The 25,454-nt window shown below is 44.2% G+C and overlaps 1 protein-coding gene across 7 annotated transcripts in view; it reads right to left on the minus strand.

Annotated features, from left to right (window-relative positions):
- Nucleotides 1–8,582: 8,582 nt before the first annotated feature.
- LOC119160822 (organic cation transporter protein) overlaps nucleotides 8,583–25,454 on the minus strand; it is a 314,044-nt gene continuing 297,172 nt past the window's right edge. For 6 of the 7 annotated variants that reach the window (XM_037413072.2, XM_075880783.1, XM_075880781.1 and 3 more), the window contains 2 exons: nucleotides 17,106–17,245; nucleotides 8,583–8,762 (listed from right to left, as the gene is read on the minus strand). In XM_037413072.2, the coding sequence (XP_037268969.1) occupies nucleotides 8,699–8,762; nucleotides 17,106–17,245 (204 nt within the window). In that variant the 3' untranslated portion in view covers nucleotides 8,583–8,698. The remainder of the gene's footprint in view (nucleotides 8,763–17,105; nucleotides 17,246–25,454) is intronic. The other variant, XM_075880782.1, reaches the window with a different exon arrangement.

The following is a 25,454-nucleotide window of genomic DNA, read 5'->3' on the forward strand; positions in this document are numbered from 1 at the left end:
TCATGTGTATCGAGAAAAACAGAATATTTGAATGTCTCTTTTGTCTTTCGTTGTTGCAGTGACTGCGAAAGCAGTGACACACAGGTGGCAAAAAGTTTTTTGCGTGTTCTTTTCCACGCCATTTATTTCTCACTGCGCAGAAAAACAGGCGAAAAAAGTTATAGGCCTGGCGGAGAATAAATAGAAAAACAATATTTCAATGGGGAAAAAAGTTGATTAGATAGGAGTATTTGAGTGGACCAACCGTTCGTCCGCCGAGGTGCAACTGTGAGGACTAGCGATTGCCCGGTAAGGTGTAAATGCGAGGACTAAATGTTAGTCTTTTGAGGTGATTTGTGGGACTAACGGTTACCTGCGAAGGTGCAAATGTGAAGCATGATTGTAAGTCCCTTGAGCTGGTCTGTGGGGACTAACTGTTAGACCCGGTGCCGTTAGTCCATAAACGAATTAATGGTTGTGGCCATCTCATTAGTCCCCAAAAAGTCGAACCACACACCCTTATAACACTCTTTTGCCTTAGAGTGTAGCTCTGGCACAGCGTGATGAGCTCATAAACTGTGCCAGGGTTTTTTGCGGCATCGTGAAGGCATCATCGTAAATTCCTTTCATGACGTTTCGGACATTGTCATAATCAGACATGTGGTCGTTGTATTTGTTGCACATGTCTAGAACATCTTAGATGTAGCTGGTGAATGACTAACCAGCCTGCTGAGTGTGTTCGCGTAAGCGCTGCTCGGCTTAGGGCTTACGACCTACAGGAGGCCAAAAACGCCAATGACAGCGGTCTCAAAATCGGACCAGGTGTCCAAATCAGACGCGTGTTCGTTGTACCACAAACTGGCTACGCCCGCAAAGTGATCAACGTAATCTAACTGGCCCAACTTGCCATCTTGCTGCTAGAACACCAAGTTTGTCAACTTGCCGTCCTCGTCCCATTTGTTGGGGACGCTCACCCGCTCGTAAATGGCAAGCCAATCCTGCACGTCAGTGCCATCGGTGCCAGTGAAGATGGGTGGATCACGGATCCTGGGGACACCGGGACAAAGGGGTGGCATGGGAGGAGGCGTTTGCTGAGAGGTGTCGTGAGGCATGCTATATGTCAGGGTACGGGATCGAAGCTCCAAGGGCATCGAATTGGAGCGCAGCACTTTCCACCAATTTGTTAAGGCGTTTATTAGCCGGCACTCAGTGAGCATACGCTATGGCGCTATGGCGAGCATGGGCTCACAGCGCGAGCGGCCTCCTTTCTTGGCAGACCACACTAGAAGGCACTTGAGAGTTCGACCCATTTGAAAGTTCATACAATATATATATATATATATATATATATATATATATATATATATATATATATATATATATATATATATATATATATATATATATATATATATATATATATATATATATATATATATATATATAGGGTGGGGTGAAATTCAATGGATCCGGTGGAAAATGCGGTAGAAAAAGATGTCGACAAACGTGCGAAAAAACACTAGTTTTACTAACGTTTCGGCAGGTGGGCCTGCCTTCGTCGGAGTGAACGAAGGCAGGCCCACCTGCTGAAACATATATATATATATCTATATATATATATATATATATATATATATATATATATATATATATATATATATATATATATATGAATAAAAAGAAAACTCACGTCGAAAAACAGAAAGGTTTCTTTATGATTCGGCCGTGCCTCCGGCCTTCGTCAGAATAACAGGTTATTCTGACGAAGGCTGGTCCCACGGCCGAAACGTAAAGAAACCTTTCTGTTTTTTGACGTGTGTCTTCTTTTTATTATACTATTTACCGGCGTCCAAGAATTTATTCCCTGCAATATTATATATATATATATATATATATATATATATATATATATATATATATATATTATATGACGTATGCCCTGACGAAGGCCGGTCCCCGGCCGTAACGTTGGCAATAAAGCATCGTTTTTCGTTTGCTCATTCGCTTCTTCTGGTGACTTATATATATATATATATAAATATATATATATATATATATATATATATATATATATATATTTATATATATATATATATATATATATATATATATATAAATTGGCTTGAGCGGACAAACGTACGAAAACTTTTATTAATCATATGTTTTGGCCGGGGTCCAGCCTTCGTCAGGTTTCTCTGACGAAGGCTGGACCCTGGAAAGGTGTGCACTTCTTTCCATATTATATATATATATATATATATATATATATATATATATATATATATATATATATATATATATATATATATATATATATATATATATATATATATATATATATATAAGGAAAGAAGTGCTTACTAAAGGGCTCGTTTCTCTGTGTTCTACAGAATAATAATGATATCTAACAAACAATAATGCCAAGAAAAGTATAGGGGAAGATATTAGACCAAATTGTAATGTAAATATTGAGAAAGAAAAGTGGGTGAAAAGATAACTTGCCGTGGGCAGGATCCGAGCCTGCAACTTTCGAATGACGCGTTCGATGCTCTACCGCGTTCGACGCGTCATTCGAAGGTCACAGGTTCGGATCCAGCCCACTGCAGGTTATCTTTTCACCCACTTTTCATTCTTCATATTTACATTACAAGTTGGTCTAATATCTTCCCCTATACTTTTTTGGCATTATTGTCTGTTAGATATCAAATATATATATATATATATATATATATATATATATATATATATATATATATATATATATATTGCCACGCTGTGTTGGTGGCAGAAGACTAGAGCGAAGAAGTGAATGGCAGCTGTGGCTGAGTAAACAGTGCTCCACTTCGAGTTCTTGCCTATCGTTTCCTCTCGCGACAGACTGGTGGACGTGCTGGGTACTGTACTGCAACGTCTTATGCCTGCTGGTCCTGAACCAGAAGCAACCACCGCCAGTGCACCACGGTCTGCTGATATCTATCGAAGCAGCCGCCAGCTTCAAGGACTACCACCACATTACGGCCCCTTGGCAAGTTCCGTCAGGACAATGTTTGCCACATCCGCAACCCAAACCGAGCATGACCCACTTGCTAGCATACCCTGTGTCATCAAGACGCCTCGCACACCCAACCCATTCTATGGTGATGCCAGTGAGGATGTCGAAGACTGGCTTGACCATTTCGACGGGGTCGCTGCCATCAACGACTTGGACAATCGCCGTAAATGGAAGAACGTGTATATCTCCCTCTTAGACGCGGCAAGAGTGTGGTATGAAAACCATGAAACTTCATTCACAAGTTGGCAGGAATTCCATCGGCAGCTTCGCGAGGCGTTCAGTAACCCTGAACGGAAAGAAATAGGGGAGCAGGCACTTTCTTCGCAATTTCAAATGCCGAACGAGAGCGTAGCCTTGTTTGTCGAAGAAATGTCGCGATTGTTTCGATCGGCTGACCCCCACATGCCAGAAGACAAGAAAGTGCGCCTGCGAATGCGAGGCGTAAAGGAGCAACTTTTCGCGGGCCTTGTGCGCAACCCTCCTACGACTGTGTCCGAGTTCATACGTGAGGCCACAATTATGGAGCGCATGCTTCGGCAGGGGGTGTCGCAGTATGAGCGTCAGACAGCCATGTCCGCTGCGTGCTCGCTTGTACCAGAAGGTGATAACAGGGAGGTCCTCATAGAACTCATACGGCAAGTTGTACGCGAAGAACTTCGGAAATTTCATGCAGCGTCCCCTCCCAGTAGCGCTGCTCTGACGAACGTCGCTCGTAACGAAATCAGGCAGTTCGTTCACTCCTCACCACCATCGCAAGTCGAACCTCCCACGCTTTCCTACGCGGATGCCCTACGTGCCTCTACACCGTCGACGGCACATTTTGCTCAATAACCTACTGGGAACCCCAGACGCTTTCCAAGTCCAGCGCATCACCTGCCTTCTCAGGCCGATTTTCGTCCTGGCCCGCGGAAGTCCACCATCTGGCGTGCTCCCGACAATCGTCCTTTGTGCTACCATTGTGGCGAAGTTGGACACATGTACCATGACTGTTACTACCGACGAATAGGCCAACGCGGATTCCACCCCGATGCACGTTGTCCACGCTATGGTGAGCGCCCACAAGAAATTACGGATTACTTGGAAGGTAGTCATCACGCTCCTGTCCCGCCGCGACGACAGTCACGGCCACCATCACCCCGTCCGTTCACATCAACGCACCGCGCCCGACCCGCCTTTGGGTCCCCTGGTGTCAGTGGCGCAAGCCCACGCCGGGTAAAGTAAAAGCGGCGACTTCCGGAGGTGAGGCCGCTGTCACGCGAACCGACAAATACCCTCCGCCGCTGCCTTACGACGTGCCGTTAAAGCCTGTTTGTGAAACCGCCAACAGAACGTCCGCTGCCATTACCGTTTCCGTAGACTGTTATCCGGTAAAGGTGCTTGTCGACACGGGAGCTGATTACTCAGTGATGAGTGCTTCATTGGCCACCCGTCTACACAAGGTGCTGACAACGTGGGACGGGCCTCAACTAATCACCGCTGGAGGACACCTCGTATCCTCTATAGGAACGTGCACCGCCAGGCTTGAGATTTGAGCGTCGGCTTTTGTAACGTCATTTCTTGTACTGCCCAATTGTTCTCGGCCGGTCATTTTGGGCATGAATTTTCTGCAAGAGTATGGAGCGATAATTAATCTGCGTGATTTGTTCGTCAGTTTTGTTAACTGTGTTTCTTCAGATTCCGACATCGAGAACGAATATCGTGGCATGGCCTTACGCGTAGTTTATGATTGCGTCACGTTGCCACCTCGCAGTAGTATCTTCGTGCTTGTTGAGTGTCCACGGGAGCAGTCGATTACGGGCATCGCCGAAAGTAACCTGACGGTATTGCTTGATCGGGAAGTGGCCATTGCTCGAAGTCTCGTTCAACTGCGAACTAGCCAGACTACGGTTTTAGTTACGAACTTCGGTGGCGAACACAGGCATTTTGCGAAACGCACAACCATAGCTTACTTGGAGGCATTGGATAATTTGGACGCCTTCCCTTTGATTACGACGATCTCGACTGAGAACAGCTGTGATACTTACGTGACTAGTCGCCTCAACGTCAATCGCCAGTTGGAAGAACCTAAGAGGGCAAGGCTCCTCCATCTCCTCTCATCCTTTAGTGACTGTTTTGCCACTACTTCGAAAGTCCGGCAGACTCCTCTAATGAAGCACAGAATTATCACTGAGCCCAATGTTCAACCCGTGCGTCAACATGCTTGCCATGTGTCGCAGAAGGAGCAAGATGCTATCCGTCATCAAGTGAAACAAATGCTCGTCGACGACGTATTTCAACCATCGACTAGTCCTTGGGCGTCACCAGCTGTTCTGGTTACAAAGAAAGATGGTTCATTACGATTCTGCGTCGACTACCGCAAACTGAACAAGATAACGAAAAAAGACGTATATCCTCTTCCTCGTATTGATGACTCCTTGCATCGCCTGCGACACGCCCGTTACTTCTCTTCCATGGACCTCCGTGGCGGATATGGGCAGATTGAAGTAGATGAAATGAACCAAGAAAAACAGCGTTTATTACACCGGACGGTCTCTATGAATTTAAAGTTCTCCCTTTTGGCCTGTGCTCCACTCCAGCCACGTTCCAACGAATGATGGACACAGCTTTATGTGGCTTGAGGTGATACTCTTGTGTAGTGTATTTAGACGACGTAGTCGTTTTTTCTACGACTTTTGAACAGCACATTGAGCGGCTTGAGGCGGTTCTTCTGGCTATTCGCACTGCCGGCCTCTCTCTGAAACCGGAAAAGTGTTATTTTGGATATGAGGAACTGAAATTTCTTGGCCACATTGTTAGCAGCAGTGGTGTTCGCCCCGATCCTGACAAGGCTATGGCAGTTGCTTTGTTCCCGATACCGAAAACAAAGCATGATGTACGCCGCTTTCTGGGACTTTGTGCTTATTACCACCGCTTCGTGCTGAACTTTTCGAAAATCGCCGACCCTCTACAACAACTCGTCAAGGATGACGTCACCTTCGTCTGGGGCCCCAAACAATCCAGCGCTTTCCGCGACCTTCAACAACGCCTACAAACGCCACCGATCCTAGGTCACTTCGACACCGAAGCAGACACAGAAGTCCGCACTGACGCGAGCAACCTTGGCCTCGGAGCTATTCTCGTGCAATATCAAGATGGCGTGGAACGCGTCATCGCCTACGCTAGCCGCACGTTGTCATCTGCGGAGAAGAACTACTCGACGACTGAAAAAGAATGTCTGGCGGTTGTATGGGCCATAACGAAATTCAGGCCCTACTTGTACGGACGCCCCTTCCAAATTGTCAGTGACCACAACTCTCTCTGCTAGCTAGCGAATCTGAAAGATCCTACGGGCCGTCTCGCAATATGGAGCCTTCGGTTACAAGAATTTGATATAACGATGGTTTACAAGTCTGGTCAGAAATACACCGACGCTGACTGTCTTTCCCGCACACCCGTCGAGGTCACTGAAGAAGACAATGATGAAGACTTCAGCTGCCTTGCTATTCTCGCATCATTAAACGTGGCTGAGCAGCAAAGCGAAGACTTAGAATTACAACCACTGATCGAATACCTTGAGGGACGTCGCCCACAACCCCCACGTCAGTTCGTGCGTGATTTATCATATTTATGTTTACGCCAAGGCATCCTCTACAAGCGCAACTTTCATTCAACGAAAACTGTTTACCTCCTCGTCGTTCCTGCTGCTCTCCGCGATGATATTTTGCGTGCTTGTCATGACGAGCCATTGTCAGGGCATCTTGGCTTTGCACGTACTCTGGCGCGGATCAAAGACAAATACTACTGGCGGAAACTTACGAAATCCGTCCGGCAGCACGTCAAGACATGCACATCCTGTCAGCGCCGCAAAACTCCAACGACAAAACCAGCCGGTGTGCTTCAGCCTTTGCGACCTCCTCACGCACCTTTTGAAAAGGTCGGGATGGATTTACTCGGCCCATTTCCGAAGTCTACGGGTGGTAACCACTCGATTGTGGTTGCCACCGACTATTTGACCAGATACTGCGAAACACAAGCCGCCCAGCGAGCAACTGCTTCCAAGGTGGCTGACTTTTTCATCAAGAACATCGTTCTCCGCCACGGTGCTCCCGCTGTCGTCATCACAGATTGTGGTACTGCATTTACGGCACAGTTACTCCGACAGATTCTGTTGCTGAGCGGCACGACGCACCGAACAGCAACTGCGTACCACCCGCAGACTAACGGGTTAACCGAACCCCTTAACAAAACGATTGCAGACATGCTTTCGATGTATGTCGCCAAAGATCAGAAGAATTGGGATGAAATCTTCCCGTATATAACATTTGCCTACAATACGGCTTTGCAGGAACCCACCGGCTTTGCTCTTTTTCGTCTGGTTTACGGCCGCGGCGTCACCACAATGCTTGACACCATGCTGCAACCAATTCTGCCGGGCACGATTACCGCGGACGCAGATGTATTTGTTCTGCGTGCCGAAGACGCCCGGCAGCTGGCGCACTTTCGAATTTTATCGCGGCAAAATCAAGATGCTTGCCAATACAACACCCACCACAAAGCAGTAATATATGAACCCGGTGACCTAGTCTGGGTGTGCACTCCTATACGTCAACGGGGACGCTCAGAAAATTTGTTATGTCGGTACTTCGGATCATACCGAGTTCTTCATCGCCTCGGCGAAGTGATCTACGAAGTTGTCCCAGCAGACACGTCACACCGTTCTCGCAGACCTTGCTCCTCGGATGTGGTTCACGTCTCCAGGATGAAGCCGTACTATTGGCGTTGACTGCAAGTCAAGAACTCTGTGATGTGGCATTAGGCTTCAAGACAATTGTGCATTACTTTCTTGCTTCTTTATTTTTCATCTCCTCCTTTTTCTTTTCAAAGGACACAGACATTTCTGACTACCTTTCGTTGTTTTTCGGAGCCGTGGCATTCATGCGATGCTTCTTCTTTTTTATTCTTTGGGGTAATGCCACGCTGTGGTGGTGGCAGAAGACGAGAGCGAAGAAGTGAATGGCAGCTGTGGCTGAGTAAACAGTCCTCCACTTCGAGTTCCTGCCTATCGTTTCTTCTCGCGACAATATATATATATATATATATATATATATATATATATATATATATATATATATATATATATATATATATATATATATATATATATATATATATATATATATATAAATTATACATATATAATGTATATATATATATATCTATATATCTAACAGATATCTATCAGACAATAATGCCAAGTAAAGTATAGGGGAAGTTATTCGACGGAATAGGAATGTACATGTGAATAAAAAAAAGAACGTTGGTGAGAAGATAACTTGCCTTGGGCCGGAACCAAACCGTGACCTTCGAATATCGCGTTCGATGCTCTACCAACTGAGCTACCACAGCGGCTATACCCACAGCCACTTTATTAGGTATATTTGTGAACTGAACGTGGGAAAGTCGATCAGCACGTGACTGACACTCCCACATCCAGGCATAAGTAGCTACGCTTGTTTCTACGTTTCGGTTCTCATGAGTTTTTCACTGTGTGGCGATAATTCACCGACAGTAATGTTTTCCAGAGCAGGCTTTATTTCCCTACTTTGCACTTCTACAAGCTGTACGTGACACGTGCATGGTCTGCGCCCGATAACTCGCAACGATGATGTTGACCGAATGTTTGCCACGTCAGACGCTGCTGCTTGTCAACTTGTACTCTGTGAGTGGCACTAACGTCTTGGGTATTTTCTTCCTGCAAGAGAAACGAACAGTGATTTAGTGCACCTTTTTGTATATCCATAATTTTTTACCTTTCAGTCGCGTTTCTGCTATCGCTTTGTGCAAAGAGAAAGACAATGTCTTAGCTATACTTGTGAATAAAAAAGACATTCTCGAGCTTCGCAACTGAAAAATATTGCATGGTTACTAAAACGCTGGTCCTCCCAGTATCGATCCACGCAGCTTTTGTCGGTGCATATAAGATTGAAATGTATCACTGCTGAACAGAAGTTAAGAAAGTATTCACACTTAACCAAATGCATGGAACTCCTTCATACTCGTTTCTTTATATGACGCAGCCTTTGTTTATGAAGAGCAGTTGCGAAATGTCATTATTACTTGCAAGCCCTAACCAACCTTCCCCCCCCCCCCCCCCCCTGAACGAATTCAATCACTTTCAACCAGGCGTATACACGGGTTTGCGCAACCCGAGGTTTCAGCGTTCGAAAACCAACATAACTCTAAACGTCTTCAGCTTATTGCAGCTTTTGTTTGGCTGTTCGTTTAAGGTTTTAGCCACTTTGTTTCGTCTACAGTTGTGAACAGAAGATCTCGGAGAAAATGGCTAAAGTCAGCACTGCCGACGTGCCCGAATGACAGTAGACCATGGTTTGCGTCCAGTGTGAGAGGTCACAAGGGCTTGCTCTTGGCTGAGATGTCAATAGGGCTCCGGCAGTATCCATGCAAAACAACCTCTTTAAAGAAGCATGGCGCCTGAATACAAGTCAAAGCTATCTCCCCCCCCCACCCCCTTCCTCCGCTGCCCCTAGGCTTGGATTCGGAGGCCACTGTTGATATCAGCAAGATCTCTTACAACTGGCCTCTTTTTGCTTGAACAGGTCCTGTTAGTCTAGAAAAGGCGATTGATTGATGTCTTCCACGGAGGAAAGAATGAGAACGGTATTCCGAGCTGGTGTGCTGCGGGAAAAGTGTGGAGGAAATAACGTCATTGCGACCATGTCTACTGGGCACAATGGCGTCGTTGCTATAGTAACGTTGTGTTGCGCAATGTAGTTGGTCTCGCAGTGAGTGTCGGTGGCAGGATGGCCGCATGTGTGCCTGCGTAGATCCCGTACCGATCAGTGACGGAGAATATTAATGCTTTGCGCCACGATGTTAGATACGCAGTGTTATCTTGATCCTTATTTTACTTTACAACGTTTAAAAACCTGTTGTTGGCCACGGGGCCTCTGACGGGGCGTAAACAGGGCATATAGAACGATCGCGTATCTCGAAATGCCGTGTGGGGGATGAATTATTTGAAGTGCTCAGTGAAATTGCGCTCGGGGACATTGACAAAATGGAACCACGACGAACGCCAATTGCGGCTCTGTGAATGTTGTGCAATGTTCCTGCTTGTGACAATGGGTGGATCATTTGTGCTGAGGACATCGTGTGCACATATGCAGTTTTGTGTTCGATATGTGTACAGCAACAGCTTAAATGTTCCTAATTGATTGCAACTTCTCCTTCGCTTGTGTGCTCGCCCCTTGGGCATTAGAGAAACCGCTTTCGAGTGTCACTTGCGCTGTGCACAAGGTCATCGTGGTTGCATAATGCTGACACCGGTGAGCTTTTACGAGGACCACGGGTACGCTGACCGGGCGCGGCGTCAGCCGTGTGAGCGATGGAACAGCCATAAAAGGCGGCGCACGTACGGCCGATCGTGTTTGTAGAGTGCGTGAATATAAGTGTCGTGAAAACATTGGCACCACAGTCGCCACAGTCAGTGCATCTAACAAGCGTTCTCTTGTGCTTGATTTCTTGTCGGCGAGCTGTTACTATAGCTGTTTACTAGTAATATGAAACGATTCCGCCGAAGGTATTGCGCTGGCCCAGCGTGCTGAGCCTTGTTCTGTTGGTTTCGGATCGCCATGGCACATGCGCCGCGCAGCCCACGTGCTTTCTGAGCCGTAGTCGCGTCTTCTGCTTCACATTCAGATGTAAACAAGCGAAGAGATGTTGTCCAGTCACTATGGCCGACTTCCAACTTCACAATTTCTTCACAATGATTGATGCCAGGGCCTCCATCCCCAGTGTTGTTTTCTTCCTCCATGATGCATGTCTTCACTGCGAGAAATATTTGTGGGTGCCTTTGGCAACGGGGTAAATGAGGGCACTGCTGGAAGTAAGATTGCACGGTCAGTAGAGTCTGCTAGTTGAGGCAACAAAAGAGAACCGCTGGTAATGCTGGAAGGGACTCAAAAAGAAGAGAAAAAAATTTTGGCATTTTACGTTATAGGGTTCAACACGCAGATGAACTTAGTGCTAGAGTTGAGAGACGGGCGCACCCAATCTGAGGGCCGACGATGGGACCCTGACCAGTTGTACGGCTAATCACAAATCTAACAGGCGTTTTTTGGCCGATGGTTATGTCTACTCTAATCAACCTAAGTGTCTACTTTTGATTATTATTTGCTACGAGCTCATGGCGACGCACTAAGATAATGTCAGGTGATCTGATGAATATCATAATAAAACCTATATAGAGTGGATCTTACTCAGCATTTCGTTTCTGTTGTACTTACTAGTACCTGCTGCAGTAGCCACAGCAATAGAATATGGTCCAGCGTCCTCGTACTAGTGGCTTCGTTACGTTGATACGGGAGCTTGGAGACTTGTCCATAAAGTAGCTCGAATAAACAGAAACAACCACCGATGCTGTATATTGTGCTGATGGCAAGTGAAGCTTCTTCAGTTTCCTTTCCCAAGTGGTCGGGTCATATGGCCGCAGCTGCCGAAGAACGGAGACTTACGTTTCGTTTCTTCTTTCCACAAGACCTTTGCGGCCAGTTCGGTAAAGAGTGGTGGACCATTACACCGTGCATGCGTATCAACTGCTTAAAGTGGAGAGATTCCAAGCATATACTATGGCCACACACATGCAGTACCCAGGTCAACCACAGCTACACAACACTGACTGCAAATGCGCTATAACTTCTTTGGGCGATGTTGAAACTATCTACGGCTGCTGTAACAATTAGGCGCGTATAAGTGACACTTAGCAGGCGATTCTCCCCTGCAGTGGCTACCATTGCGATATAATCGAATGAAATTAAAGTGGAGGTAACAGGTGACACTGAACGCACGTTGTCAACACTTTTACACACTTGCGGCTTTGGCAGATATGACACGCTGCGGTGTAGCGGTGTCCGTGAGGTTTCAGTGCATGGCCATTATTGTCATTTTCTCACTTTGCCCAAATGTTATATACGTGACCGCCACCGCCATGAATGACTTCCAGCACTGTCAAGCACTTTGGTAGCACAACACGACGATGCAACAATAGTCCGATCACTATGGTAAATGATGTCATGAGAAATGACGACGTCTTGTGGGTGACAGGCTCTCTCCCAACACTGCATTCACAGCTGGGCACGTAGCCACATTCGTTGCCGTGACTGCGGCTACTTGCCCCACTTTGAGTGTGACGAGGTATTGGGCAAGCATAGCTCGCAGTTAACGCCAGAGGTCACTGAAGCGTATCGCATCAGAAAGTTTGAAAGCTTGCGGGTAAGTTACTCCTGAGTTGCGCTAATGCAAATAAGAACTGCGTACATTCAGTAGTTTTTGAATTGCGTTCTGTCTTCCAGCTCGTGTGGACACACGGCGACACTCGCACATATGCTTGGGGAGTGTAGAAACACTCCTTCCGACTCTAATTCAAACAAGTGGCAGAGGTCCCTTAGGAGCTCACTTCTCGCCGACCAGCAATGGCCCGTCCAGCAGGCCCACGAAGCGGCCGCCAGCGACTCCTTGTCGGTACCTACGTGGGAGACGGCCGCTACGCGCTGAGGGCGTCCTGCATGACTGAAATAAAGTTTTTTCATTTCATTCCATTTCATTCCAGTTCTAACAATATGTGACAAAAATTGGTGTTTATTGCGTAGTAATCGACACGGTTGATAAGTGTACCTTCTTGTACGCATACTTACATTCCCCACTTACCATGACAGCACACCCGACGCTGATTTTGAGCAACGTTTCAACACCGTTGCTATTAAGCAAGCCCAAGCTCAGCGTGAGCCGATTGTACTGAGAAAGTGTTAGCTCGTTTCAACATGTGGGGAGAGTTTATATAAAGGTGAGGCCGAATTTTAACGAGAGCATTATTGAAAATTGTTCTGAGGTGAAAAGCCTTTGCAGTGTATTATTTCTGGTCAGGTTGCATCTCAGGGCAAAAAACTGTCTGAAAATCATAATTCAACTTTGTCTCTTCTTTTACAGTTGCAGGTCTATATGCTTCAAACATGGGCACATGGCACGTGATGACATGCAATGCTTTTGTGCATTACGTTACGTTGATATGATATGACTGGGAAGTAATTATTTTAAAGCCCAGAATACTTTATGAGGCCAGCCTGCTGTATATGCTGTAGCATTCTGTCCTCGTGGCTTGGCGTACTGCTCCATGCGTCGCACATTGAACGCGCGCTGAGCAGAAGTCTTCTTCCTCTTCAAGGGATGATCACTTATGATCGGCAGCATAGAGAAAAAGAAAACTAATGCGCTTGATGTCACCCACAAAAATTGAAGATATGGAGGAAGCAAGTTCGAAAGAAAAAGAGACAATGACGTAAGAAACAAAAAGTGAGAAGCTACCTGAAAAAAAAAAGAAATGCTGCTTGAAAGGTATTGAGTGGCTCAGCGATTCCGAAGTGTACAAACTCATACGACCACAACACTCTCTGAAGATACGCAGATAAGTTTTTATTAAACTTGGTGCAAAAGAGTAATGAAGCCACGCTCTGAGGTAAAGAAAAATGAGCTGGTGGCAAATGTTTTCTAGCTTTGTCAGTACTTGCGAGGACTAGTCTTCTTCGTTATGAGTATTAATGTAGCGTTTGTGAGTGTCTCGCCAGCTCCCTCTTTGCTGTGAGCTCTGGCTTACTGTTCGTGATCACAATTTAAAACACTTTGATGACATTGTGGACAACCGTAGAATTCTAAAGGTGAATGTACTAGCATTCTTATTCTTGCATTCTATCTTTTGATAGCTTTCTATTCTAAAGCTGAGAGAAGTTGTTTTCGGGCAACTATCCGAGTAAGTCGAGTGCGCGCTTCGTTTACATCTGTTTCCTCATGAAGACATCTCTACAACAAAGAAAGATAAGCAAAATCATAACCTCAGAAACTAGCGGGATCAATAGGTTTTTGTTATTTTTAAATGCCGGTGTCGTAAGAACAAAATGTAAGTGTATGTGCATGGAAGCATCGGCCGTAACTACACAGATATGTCGAGAAATCTCTACCCCTGAAGCTTAAAATCTAGGCACCTTCAGACGACACTTGGAAATACCCTTTGACGTAGCAAGCAATTTTTTTCGAAAACTAATATACAGGAAAAAAAGTGTAGCAACCTTCATCTTTACAGTAAAGCCATTCGTAAATATTGGAAGGAACACTGAAGTTATAGCGCATTTTTGAGGCCACGTAGTTCTTTTATTCTGTAATGTCTTCAACAGATCCGTGTTGCGGAGCTGTCACTCCGGAATCGGAAGGAATCTGGAATCATTCCACATTTTCGCAACCCCGGGATGAAATGGGAATAGAATGGCGACAAACTTGGAGGTACGGAATGTGAATGGAATTAAGGGCATTTTTCACAGAATGAAATAAGAATAAAATTAGGTATTTCTTTAAAATAGAGCACATTTTCGTCGACATGCTGTTGTTCAAACTTCAAGCAATAGTAATCAGATCCTTTAATTTAACAATAAAGCAGCAAGTTGAAAATGCCTCGAAGATTACAAGCATAACACATTTATAAGTAACGCACCCAGTATAATTCGGTCCTTGTATAGGTTGTGTTGCTCCAAATTTTTGCTCTATTCTTCACGTAATTAACCACGGCTTTATGTCATGGTATCCATCTTGTGCAACTACATGGTGGCGGCATACCCACCTTACACCGTGTGATCTTTTCGCCCTCGGTGGCGCCTAGCCACCAGCTGTGTCCCCATCCATCACTATGTTTTTGCTTCTGCCGCCATTAGTGACTCCGACGCATATTCGAGAATGTGCTTCTTCAAGTTGTGATGCGTATTGACGCCGTTGCAATGCTTGTGTTTACTGCAAGCTTTTATATATACCAGCTAGCGCGCAGTATAATCACATATTACCCCCCCCCCCCCTTCTTTTTTCAATACTTACCTGCTGCCTACACATATTGGTGCCTTTGCCCGAAACTCTATCGAGAAGGTCTGTAGGTCAGTGCAGCACACATTCATACACAATGAACTGTGTGTGAGGTGAGCTGTTGTACAAGATAAACCATATACACAAAGAGAGCTGGAATAGACTTAAAGCGTTGGTTCGGGTAGCCAGCCCAAGCAGGTGATCCCACGTAACCAAGGCGACACCTTTCCAAATCCCTACACGAGGATTCGCTAAATCGTCGTTTTACCATTAACGCATTGAAACTTAAATAATATTGAAAGATTATTTGTTTAAACACGCACTCTTAGTAAAAAGGCCTGATCATTCACTAACTAAATAATAACCGTTTACTTACCCCAAGAAGCCCTAACCTCCTAGTAAATTGAAGGTAGTAAATGCTGATTAGTGAAAATGGCTAGTTTGCACAGTAGTGCGTGAGTAGCGCTTACTGGAATAATTAATACATTACTGAATGTTTAGTTAATGGTTGTTTATATGTGCACGTATGTTGCCACAAGGAAAAAATCAATTACAAAAGTATATATAGGTTAATAATCGAAGTGGAATTCTTCACATAGAATAATTATTGACCACTAATTACTTCGTGTAATTACCATGGCAAGCACGCATCACATGAACATACGCAGGAGCGTGAACAAATTACGGACGAGGGCATACACGCAAACGCGCACATAGAATATCAAGGCTTAACCGGTATTGTATACGGTAGCAGCTGTTCGAAGGCTATTTATGCTCGTACTTTGTAATGGCACACTGTGCCCCACCGCGGTGGTCTAGTGGCTAAGGTACTGGGCTGTTGACCCGCAGGTCGCGGGTTCGAATCCCGACTGCGGCGGCTGCATTTCCGATGGAGGTGGAAATGCTGTAGGCCCGTGTGCTCAGATTTGGGTGCACATAAGAACCCCAGGTGGTCGAAATTTCCGGAGCCCTCCATTAGGGCGTCTCTCATAATCATATGGTGGTTTCGGGACGTTAAACCACACAAATCAATAATAGCACACTGTGTACTGGTTAGCAGCCATCGAATTTAGAAAAGTAATGAACGTTGTGTACACATCCTCGTCTGTCCTTCTATATATGGGTTGTCACTTAGCACGAAATGTTTATTTCAATTTAATCGACAAAATTGATATTAGTTTTAAGAGTGTCACGATTACTGCAAGGCAGACTACTACTAATAATAATTGTTGAGGTTTAACGTCGAAAAACCACCGTATCATTAAGAGAGACGCTGTAGTGGAGCACTCCGGATATTTCGACCACCTGGTGAATATTTAACGTGCACCTAAATCTAAGCACATGGGCGTTGAGCCTTTTCGTCCCCATTGAAAATGTGGCTGCTGTGGCCGAGATTCGATCCCGTGACCTGCGGGACAGCAGCCAAGTGCCTTAGCCACTGAACCACCGTAGCAGGTCGCTGCAAGATATACGGTGGTGTTTACGAGAGATCTGGCAACGTATGTGGCTTAGTAGTTACCTAGTTAAAAATACAAAAAATATTCCTGGTTAGTGATGGCAAGAAAGAGAGAGAGAGAAAAACGAGAAAAAAAAGAAGGCAGGGAAGTTAACCAGATGCTAGGATTCGGTATGCTACGCTGCGCTGGGCTTGGGGAATAGGGAGTTAGAGGTTTCAAGCTTTACTAGCTGCTGGCTAGTGAAGGAGATGCCGTGAAGGTAGTAAAGTACGCTCAATACAAGTAAATACATGTGTAGCCGACTGTTTACTAACTTTTTGTGATGGTACTGACCATGCTAATACCATAAGTAGTGGGAGAACTGCTGCTATGTGAACTAGTAGTGTGGTTGTGCTGCATGAGATAAGCTACTATCAGTCGACCGTGGTAGTGCGTATAGCGTAGTTTTGCCGTTCTTATGCCTTTTATGACATCAAAATAATGTTGTTACAGTCATTCTTAACTTGATAAAGCTATCATAACACGCCTTTTCTACGTTGATGAATTGTAGGAATGGAATTTACCTGCCTGGCCATTCTCAGAGTGGGAATGAGCTATGTTTTTTCATTAAGAAGAAATTAAAAGAATGGAATTGCGACAAGTTGCGATTCTCCGGAGTGGAATCGGATTGGAATAAAGGTGCCCATTCCGCAGCACTGCAACACATCATAGAGCCCGCGTACCTGTCTAGGGTCTCTGCCTCGTGGAAAGTGTCAGGCAGTGGCTTGTTCAGCGTTTCGGGCAAGAGAAGAGTCAGTCCAGCCGATATGAGCAGGAAGAGCGCCGGGAACACAAACTGAACGACCAAATGCGTCACTTCAGCCTGCGTGCAGAGAGAGCAAGTAGTTCAATCAAGAAAGGTTTACTTCTGGTTTTGTAGCAATCCACTAACGTCAGGCTATGCATTGGATGTCGTTCATCAAGAAAAAGAAACGTCGATGAAATGTGTAGATATTATCGACGATATTCAGGCTTCAGTTGTGATTGTGGTAGCTGTAACGGGTGACTTGAGCACATGTAAACCTTAATCTTCAGAGCTGTCACGAGGCAAAGGCAATGCTGTTGAGATGTGCTTGCACGAATAACACATTGAACACATGTCCAATTGCACCCTACACACGAAAGGGGTCCTGGAACGCTTTTCTGAGTTCTAATAGACCGTAATTAGCACGTGATGCTTAACGTATCACATACTTGACACCAAGACGCTTCGAAATTCGTCTAACCCTACCGGAGTTACAGGTATTTGTCGCAGGCTTCAAGCACTTTATCTCCCCTTTCGTAGCAGCGAACGAGCTATCGAAAATATATGTAGGGGCACCACAAGGGGCGAGAACGTGCGGCCCTTAGTCAGCTTGCGTCATGAGTTCATTTTCTTTGAACGTCCAGATTACTTTCAGGAACCAAGGGTGCATGGGGACTATGGTAATGATGCAGCTTGCGATGCTGAAATCAGCCAACGGTGGTGACTCAGGGCCTTCGCAGGAACTGAGACGACTCGCGCAGCAGAGACCACTTTTAGTCTAAGGGCAAATGGCAAAGTGATTCAGTTAATGGCAATATTGTAAAGAATAGACAGAGTGATTTTTAACTGAATTTGAAGAATGACTGCAAAATCTAAGCCGCGCGCTGCGCGGCTTGCGGGTTCTCGGGAGCCTCGAGCAATCATGGGCAGCGTTTTCTGAGCATGCTGAAAAAAGGGTTGCAGGGCTCTTTTTATGTTTGGATAGTGTTTTCGTGCCGGGAATTCCTAATTTGGTTGTCTCATGTTCAAGCAGCAGGTAATATTACTGTTGAGGTGCATTACTAGTAGGCCCCCTAGTCTGCTCGTAGTGTAGTGATCAAAGGGGTGAGATATTAAACTCTGAATTCATTGCTGCTTCGAACTAGAAGAAAAACATTGTGCTTTCTGAGATTTTGCAGTTGAGTACACATCTATCTATCTATCTATCTATCTATCTATCTATCTATCTATCTATCTATCTATCTATCTATCTATCTATCTATCTATCTATCTATCTATCTATCTATCTATCTATCTATCTATCTATCTATCTATCTATCTATCTATCTATCTATCTATCTATCTATCTATCTATCTATCTATCTATCTATCTATCTATCTATCTATCTATCTATCTATCTATCTATCTATCTATCTATCTATCTATCTATCTATCTATCTATCTATCTATCTATCTATCTATCTATCTATCTATCTATCTATCTATCTATCTATCTATCTATCTATCTATCTATCTATCTATCTATCTATCTATCTATCTATCTATCTATCTATCTATCTATCTATCTATCCAGCCACCTACGACTTTTAGCTCGGCTGGCGGTTTCTATAATGGCATAACATGACTGTATGACGAGCATAAGTGACTAGTCGTAACATGAAAGTCATGACATATATGTCATGAATGTCATGATTTACATTTCATGGTCTTGCTGCTCTTGTGGTGCTTTTCGCCTCATGATATGTTGCAAAACTGGTATGGTGTGACATGCCTACATGGTCAACACAAGTGACACGTCCAAACATGATAATCATGACATGCGTGTCATGTAACAACGTGACTACATGCCACACTCACGATGCACTCACGGCCATTTTGCTAGCTTAAGTTATATCAAATTTGGTATTACGTGGCGTGAATGAACGACGAAGGTAAACTACATGTCCAAACATAATAATAATGGCATGTGTGTCATGCAAAACATGACTACATGCTACGCTGATAGCGTGTTCGTGGCCATTTAGCTAGTTCCACTTATTCCAACTCATGATTACGGAATTAGACAAGGAGAGCAGAAAAGTGGCTTTTAAAATGAATCTGCAGAAACGAAAGTAATGTACAACAACCTCGGAAAAGAGCAGCGCTTCGAAATAGGTAATAGTGAACTTCAAGTTGTAAAAGACTATGTCTACTTAGGGCAGGTAATAACCGTGGAGCCGAACCACGAGATTGAAGTAACTAGAAGAATAAGAATAGGGTGGAGCATATTTGGCAAGAACTCTCAAATTATGACAGGTAGATGGCCACTATCCCTCAAGGGGAAGGTATATAACAGCTGTATCTTGCCGGTACTTAGCTATGGAGCAGAAACGTGGAGACTTAGAAAGAGGGTTCAGCTTAAATCGAAAACGACGCAGCGAGCAATGGAAAGAAAAATGGTAGGTGTAACATTAAGAGACAAGAAGAGAGCAGAGTGGATCAGGGAACAAACGGGGGTTAAGGATATCATAGCTGAAATCAAGAAGCAGAAATGGACATGGGCCGGGCATGTAGCGCGTAGACAGGATAGCGGCAAGCGGGTTAGGGAGAGACAGAATGTTAGGTGGGCAGATGAGATTAAGAAGTTTGCGGATATAAATTGGCAGCAGCAAGCACAGGACCGGGTAAACTGGCGGAACATGGGAGAGGCCTTTGTCCTGCAGTGGACGTAGTGAGGCTGATGATGATGATGATGGTGATGACATTCCAAATTACGTATTACGTGACGTGAATAGAAGAAAAAGGTATATGACACGTCTGAACATGATAATCATGATGTGCGTGTCATGTAAGATATGACTACATGCTACGCTCACAGCACGCTCGCGGCTGTTTCGCTAGCTCCGCATATACTAAATTAGGTATCAAGTGACGTGAATAAACGATGAAGGTATATGACATGCCTCAACATAAAAATCATGACATGGAAGTCATGTACGGAAAAATTCACGTCCTCCTCGTATTGTCTTGCTGATTTAAAAGTGACATATCAATCTTCCTCATTCGTGCTTCGCATATCACCGATTTCTACAGTAGGTAGCATCTGCCATTTTTTTGGTTGTGACAATGATTAACTTGACCCATTTTGTTGGCTTATGATACTAACACAATGGCTTAGGTGAAATATGCTTTTGATGACACCAATTTGTTTAGGTTCATCAGCGTTTGTTCGAGATGCAGTTTAATGTTGTGACTTGCACTAAGCAGCCTATTATTGCATTTGGGAGCAGATCAGGCTTACTTTTGATACGAACAGTTCCGGGGAGTGTTTTTAAAGTGTCTCCAATGGCGTCAGGGTATTTTTCTACTATCTGACGCATGAACTGGTCTTCGGGAACTTCATGTATTTAAATCACAAAGTCATGGGTGAGGCCATGGGAGTTTCTTATTTGGAGGGGGGGGGCAGAGACAACAAGCGAGTTTCGTCAGGGAGATACAGAGGCAGGTAGATATGCGTTGTGTCTGGGATAGGTTTACTTTTAGGGGGGGGGGGCTCCAGTGCAAACACCCCACCCTTCCCCAGCGCCGCTTTTACCCAAGTTTGTAGTCTACAGTTGTGAGGCCCATTTTATTAGCTCTTTTTCTTCTGATCAGAAAAGTGAGGTCTTCTCCAAAGACTATAATCTCACTGTTCGTTTGCTTCGGAGACGTCTAGTTGAGTTTCGCCCCAGTATTGCACTTCACTTTCGTACCAAGTTCGCAGTGTCATTGCATATGGTTCTAGTTGCCGTGCGTTGACGTGCCTAGCTGAAATGACGTTAACAGTTGCTCTGCTGTGCACTTCAAAAAAGTTTTAGTAGCTTCCCATTGACTGTAACGAACGTGTGGTTTGAGCTTGGTTGGCCGCTTTCAACTGCCAAGATGGTTTTGTCCTCACTATCTACTGCCAGGTCTATCTACTTAGCCACTTTTACAAACTGCCGTGAAGCACTTTTGTTCGTTGTACTTGCTCCATACCCTCTTTAATTGCTTCATTAAAACTGCAGTAGCTTCATGGGCTTGACACGCTTTTTCAGCCTTCTCTGGTGTCGGACCTAATATCTCTAGAATGTCTCCACGAGAATTTTTTTCTTACATGCTACAGACGGTATGGTTACGACCTTTTTTTGTTCGTTTCCCGAAAGCATAGCCATGCTCCTGGAGCTTTAAGTTAGCTATGATGTCGATTTGCTCTTCAACGTGTTCTGAAGAAGTATTGTGAGTGCAGTTCATTTGGCTTTTGTAATAAATGCTTGTCAAAAAGGACGACGACATGAACACAGTTGAATTTTGGGTTGGGGTTAAGTCCAAAGTGTTTTATATAATAAATAGTGAAGAGCCTTCGATATGCATCAACTTCCTCCAGGGGCATTTGCATTTACATACAAATGCCTCGGCAGGGATGCCCTATGGGACCATATCATGCTCATTGTCTCACTGGTGAAGACATGCTCACGTCATTAGACTGTGCCAGTCTACAGAAATGCTCTGTTTAGACAGGCACGTTCTAGTAATGAAAGTCACCCGAATTTCATTGCAATTGTTTGAGGCATTCACTGAGTGAAATTCTTTGGAAGCGATGATTAGGAGTGTTAAAAATATTGACCACAGAATTTGATTGGAAAGAAATACAACAAGAAAGTCTATTTTCTGCTGGCAACCGCAGCTTACACTACATGTGACATGGCGGCAGCATTAAGTCAGTCACACTGAAGTTAAAAAGAAAAAGTACAGTGCATCACCGATGCATGTGCTTGTACGAAACAAAGTTCACACTCAGTTTGTTTCAAACAATTGGACGCATCCATGATGCACTGTTCCTTGAGTGCACACTGAGTGGAGAATATCCTGCAAGAATATTTTACGAGTTGAGTTTCACGTGGCAACATCTTCCTTGCATAATTTTGAGGTATATAATAAACAATGAAGGTATATGACATGCCTCAACATAAAAATCATGACATGGAAGTCATGTACGGAAAAATTCACGTCCTCCTCGTAATGTCTTGCTGATTTAAAAGTGACATACCAATCTTCCTCATTCGTGCTTCGCATATCACCGATTTCTACCGTACGTAGCATCTGCCAATTTTTTGGTTGTGACAATGATTAACTTGACCCATTTTGTTGGCTTATGATACTAACACAATGGCTTAGGTGAAATATGCTTTTGATGACACCAATTTGTTTAGGTTCATCAGCGTTTGTTCGAGATGCAGTTTAATGTTGTGACTTGCAATAAGCAGCTTATTATTGCATTTGGGAGCAGATCAGGCTTACTTTCGATACGAACAGTTCCCGGGAGTGCTCTTAAAGTGTCTCCAATGGCGTCAGGGTATTTTTCTACTATCTGACGCATGAACTGGTCTTCGGGAACTTCATGTCTTTAAATCACAAGGTCACGGGTGAGGCCATGGCAGTTTCTTATTTCGAGGGGGGGGGGGGGCAGAGACAACAAGCGAGTTTCGTCAGGGAGATACAGAGGCAGGTAGATATGCGTTGTGTCCGGGATAGGTTTTCTTTTAGGGGGGGGGGGCCTCCAGTGCAAACACCCCACCCTTCCCCAGCGCCGCTTTTGCACAAGTTTATAGTCTGCGTGCTGCTCTAAAATATTTTTGGCTACGTGTGTGCTAGGTGTTTTTTAGTAAGTGTATTGCGGATATTTGTTCTCCTCCCACCAGCAATGTTCTGATGTGTAACTTCAAATGACTTTTTGTACATTCTCTCTTTAGTAACATATAACGCGTTATTTTTTGTTGAGTTCTTTCAAAGTTTGATGTTTCCTTACGGTTTCGTCGCGACGCCTACCCTTTGTAACCCCCCTTACACAATGCCCTGCAACAAGGGCCTGTAAGGCATTTTTAAATAAAAAAAAAGAATGAGCGAGGTTGGCACTAGCCAACAAGTTCTGGCAAACATTAAAATTAAAAATGAAAACAGATGACAATTACTCGCATACCTTGCGATATTTCATTCGCATAGCATGGTGGTTTTCTCCTTCCAATGAAAATGCAGCGGACATAATGTGGTACCAAAGCATGCGTAGCCACCACTACAGTTACAGTAACCACATGGGCCGTAACGCTAGAATCTGAGCACTACAGTGACTTCATGACTAGCATGCGTGTACCAATAAGAAAGTAAATAATTTTGTCCTAATGTAGAAATGCAATGTAAGATTTCACTTTGCGTAGGATGTTGGTCAACACTTCTTATATTGATTGCGCACAAAAGCAAAACGTTTCGCATGAATGTACATCGTTTTTTGCTCATCAGGAAGCATGAAACACGCTTCTATTATTATCATCATGATCATATCCATACGACAAGCATGCACAAAAGATTCTTTATTTTGGGCCAATGAATACTCGCACTTGAATATGTCATTTGTGTTGCCAGAAATTATTTAGATTGAAATGCTTTGATTTTGTCACTTTTACTGAAAAATATGAATGAAAAGCAGCATCCATAAGTTTAAACACATGGTCCCTTTGGAGGGTACGGCATAATGCATAATTCTGAAGGAACAAAAGCTTGTTAATGTTTGTGAAATAATAAATTGCTTTGTGTAACATGAGACAACAAAGCAATGCAAATCAGTTCTTTGGAAGCCTGCAAGGGTGCAGAAGGGTTCAGAAAGAGAAACGAGACAACCAACCGTTTGTGGCACGAGGCCACAAGGAAATCTGTACGGATTTCTCACAAAAAAAGCTTCTTAATTGCCGAAAAAATTGTCTTGGTCCGGAGATTGAACCAGAGGCCACTGCCTTTCCGGGGCGGCTGCTCTACAAATGCGACAGCAAAGTGACAGGTAGCAGAAAACAAAGGCACACAGGTGTGGCGCAAGGATTTATTTACTATGGGGGGGGGGGGGTCACCCATGATACGCGAGTTTCTTCAGGGGGCAGGGACGCTGAGAACGTCTTTGCAGTGTTTCACTATATTTGTTTTTGTGGTGGCAGGGGAGGGGGCAGATGGAAATTTTCAGGGGGCTCCAGCCTCCCACAACCTCCTTCCCCCACTGCTGGCAATGCCCCTAGAGGTGTACTTACTGAATGGCAAGCTATCGTTTGCCATTAGTAATCCCCTCTGCAATTTTCTGGAAGCCTGTTTTCCACACAAAAGCATCACTGCACGAGAATCGTCAAAGTTGAACTCACCATGTAATTGGCAACATATGCAGTTTACACTTGCATTGAACCACTTTATGTTTGAAACCAATAACTGGTATAGTAGTTGGCAATGTGGTTCCAGACGCACTTCCAAAAACATAATTTCAGTTATGATTTCAGTTGTGGTACTGCTGGTTCTGTATGATGTTCTAAATTTGAACGTTTTGCTCTAAATTGGCAACATATACTTTTTGGCTTAGGTTCAGGCGGGTTTTGAGAAAACTTATTTGGATTGATTCTTACTAAAAATTACTCTTTGGGTACAGTTTTTTTTATTTGGGTTTGATGTGAATGGGCAACTAATGGGCAAATATGTTGTGAAGAAGGCATCTTACAACATGCATGCCGACTAGTATACGCATGACGTGCACAGTGTCATCCTCAACGACCCACTTTAGGTTGCTTTCCGTGCAATAAGTTAAAATTCCCATGATTTGTCAGGCTTAGTGCTTAAAAGCTCGTGTTTGGACATAGCTGAGATTTTATTTCGAGGAAATCAGGAGGGGGGAGGGGGGGCAATATAATCACTAACTACATACAAATGTGAGTGTACATGATCTCGCACATTCAAACTGAATTATTTTTTAGGTGTTTAAAACATATCCTTTAGCTTGTTTGTGGTCTGTAGCATAGGAAATATGGGAAGGAATGAAGCATTACTTGTGGTGTGTAGATTTGAATTGAGTATGGGAACGCACGATCAATTGACCTTCAGCACAATGGCTTCGCTGCTGTGGCTTTAAACCAACACAGAGTCTTAAGTTGTTTCTATAGTGCTGATGGGGCTGTCTCCATTATACTTGTTTATATGAATAACTTACTGTAAAACATGCTCACAGTATTACATTTGCATGCAACGTATTCTGCACTGTTTTAAAGGGGTGCCCAAGAACTTTGAGTCTGTACTACAACCCAAGAACAACGCGACATGTTTTCCTGCGTACCCTATGCTATATCCTGTGTAATCTGCTAATAGACTATTTAGTGTAATGCAACCGTTATCGTCTTTCATTAGAGGTTGCAAAAGCTATTAAGACAAAATTTATGAATAGATTGCCCATAACTTGCAGCAGTTTACAATTTGTACGCTAGCACA

This window comes from Rhipicephalus microplus, chromosome X (genome assembly GCF_043290135.1).
Source record: "Rhipicephalus microplus isolate Deutch F79 chromosome X, USDA_Rmic, whole genome shotgun sequence".
Taxonomy (NCBI): Eukaryota; Metazoa; Arthropoda; class Arachnida; order Ixodida; family Ixodidae; genus Rhipicephalus; species Rhipicephalus microplus.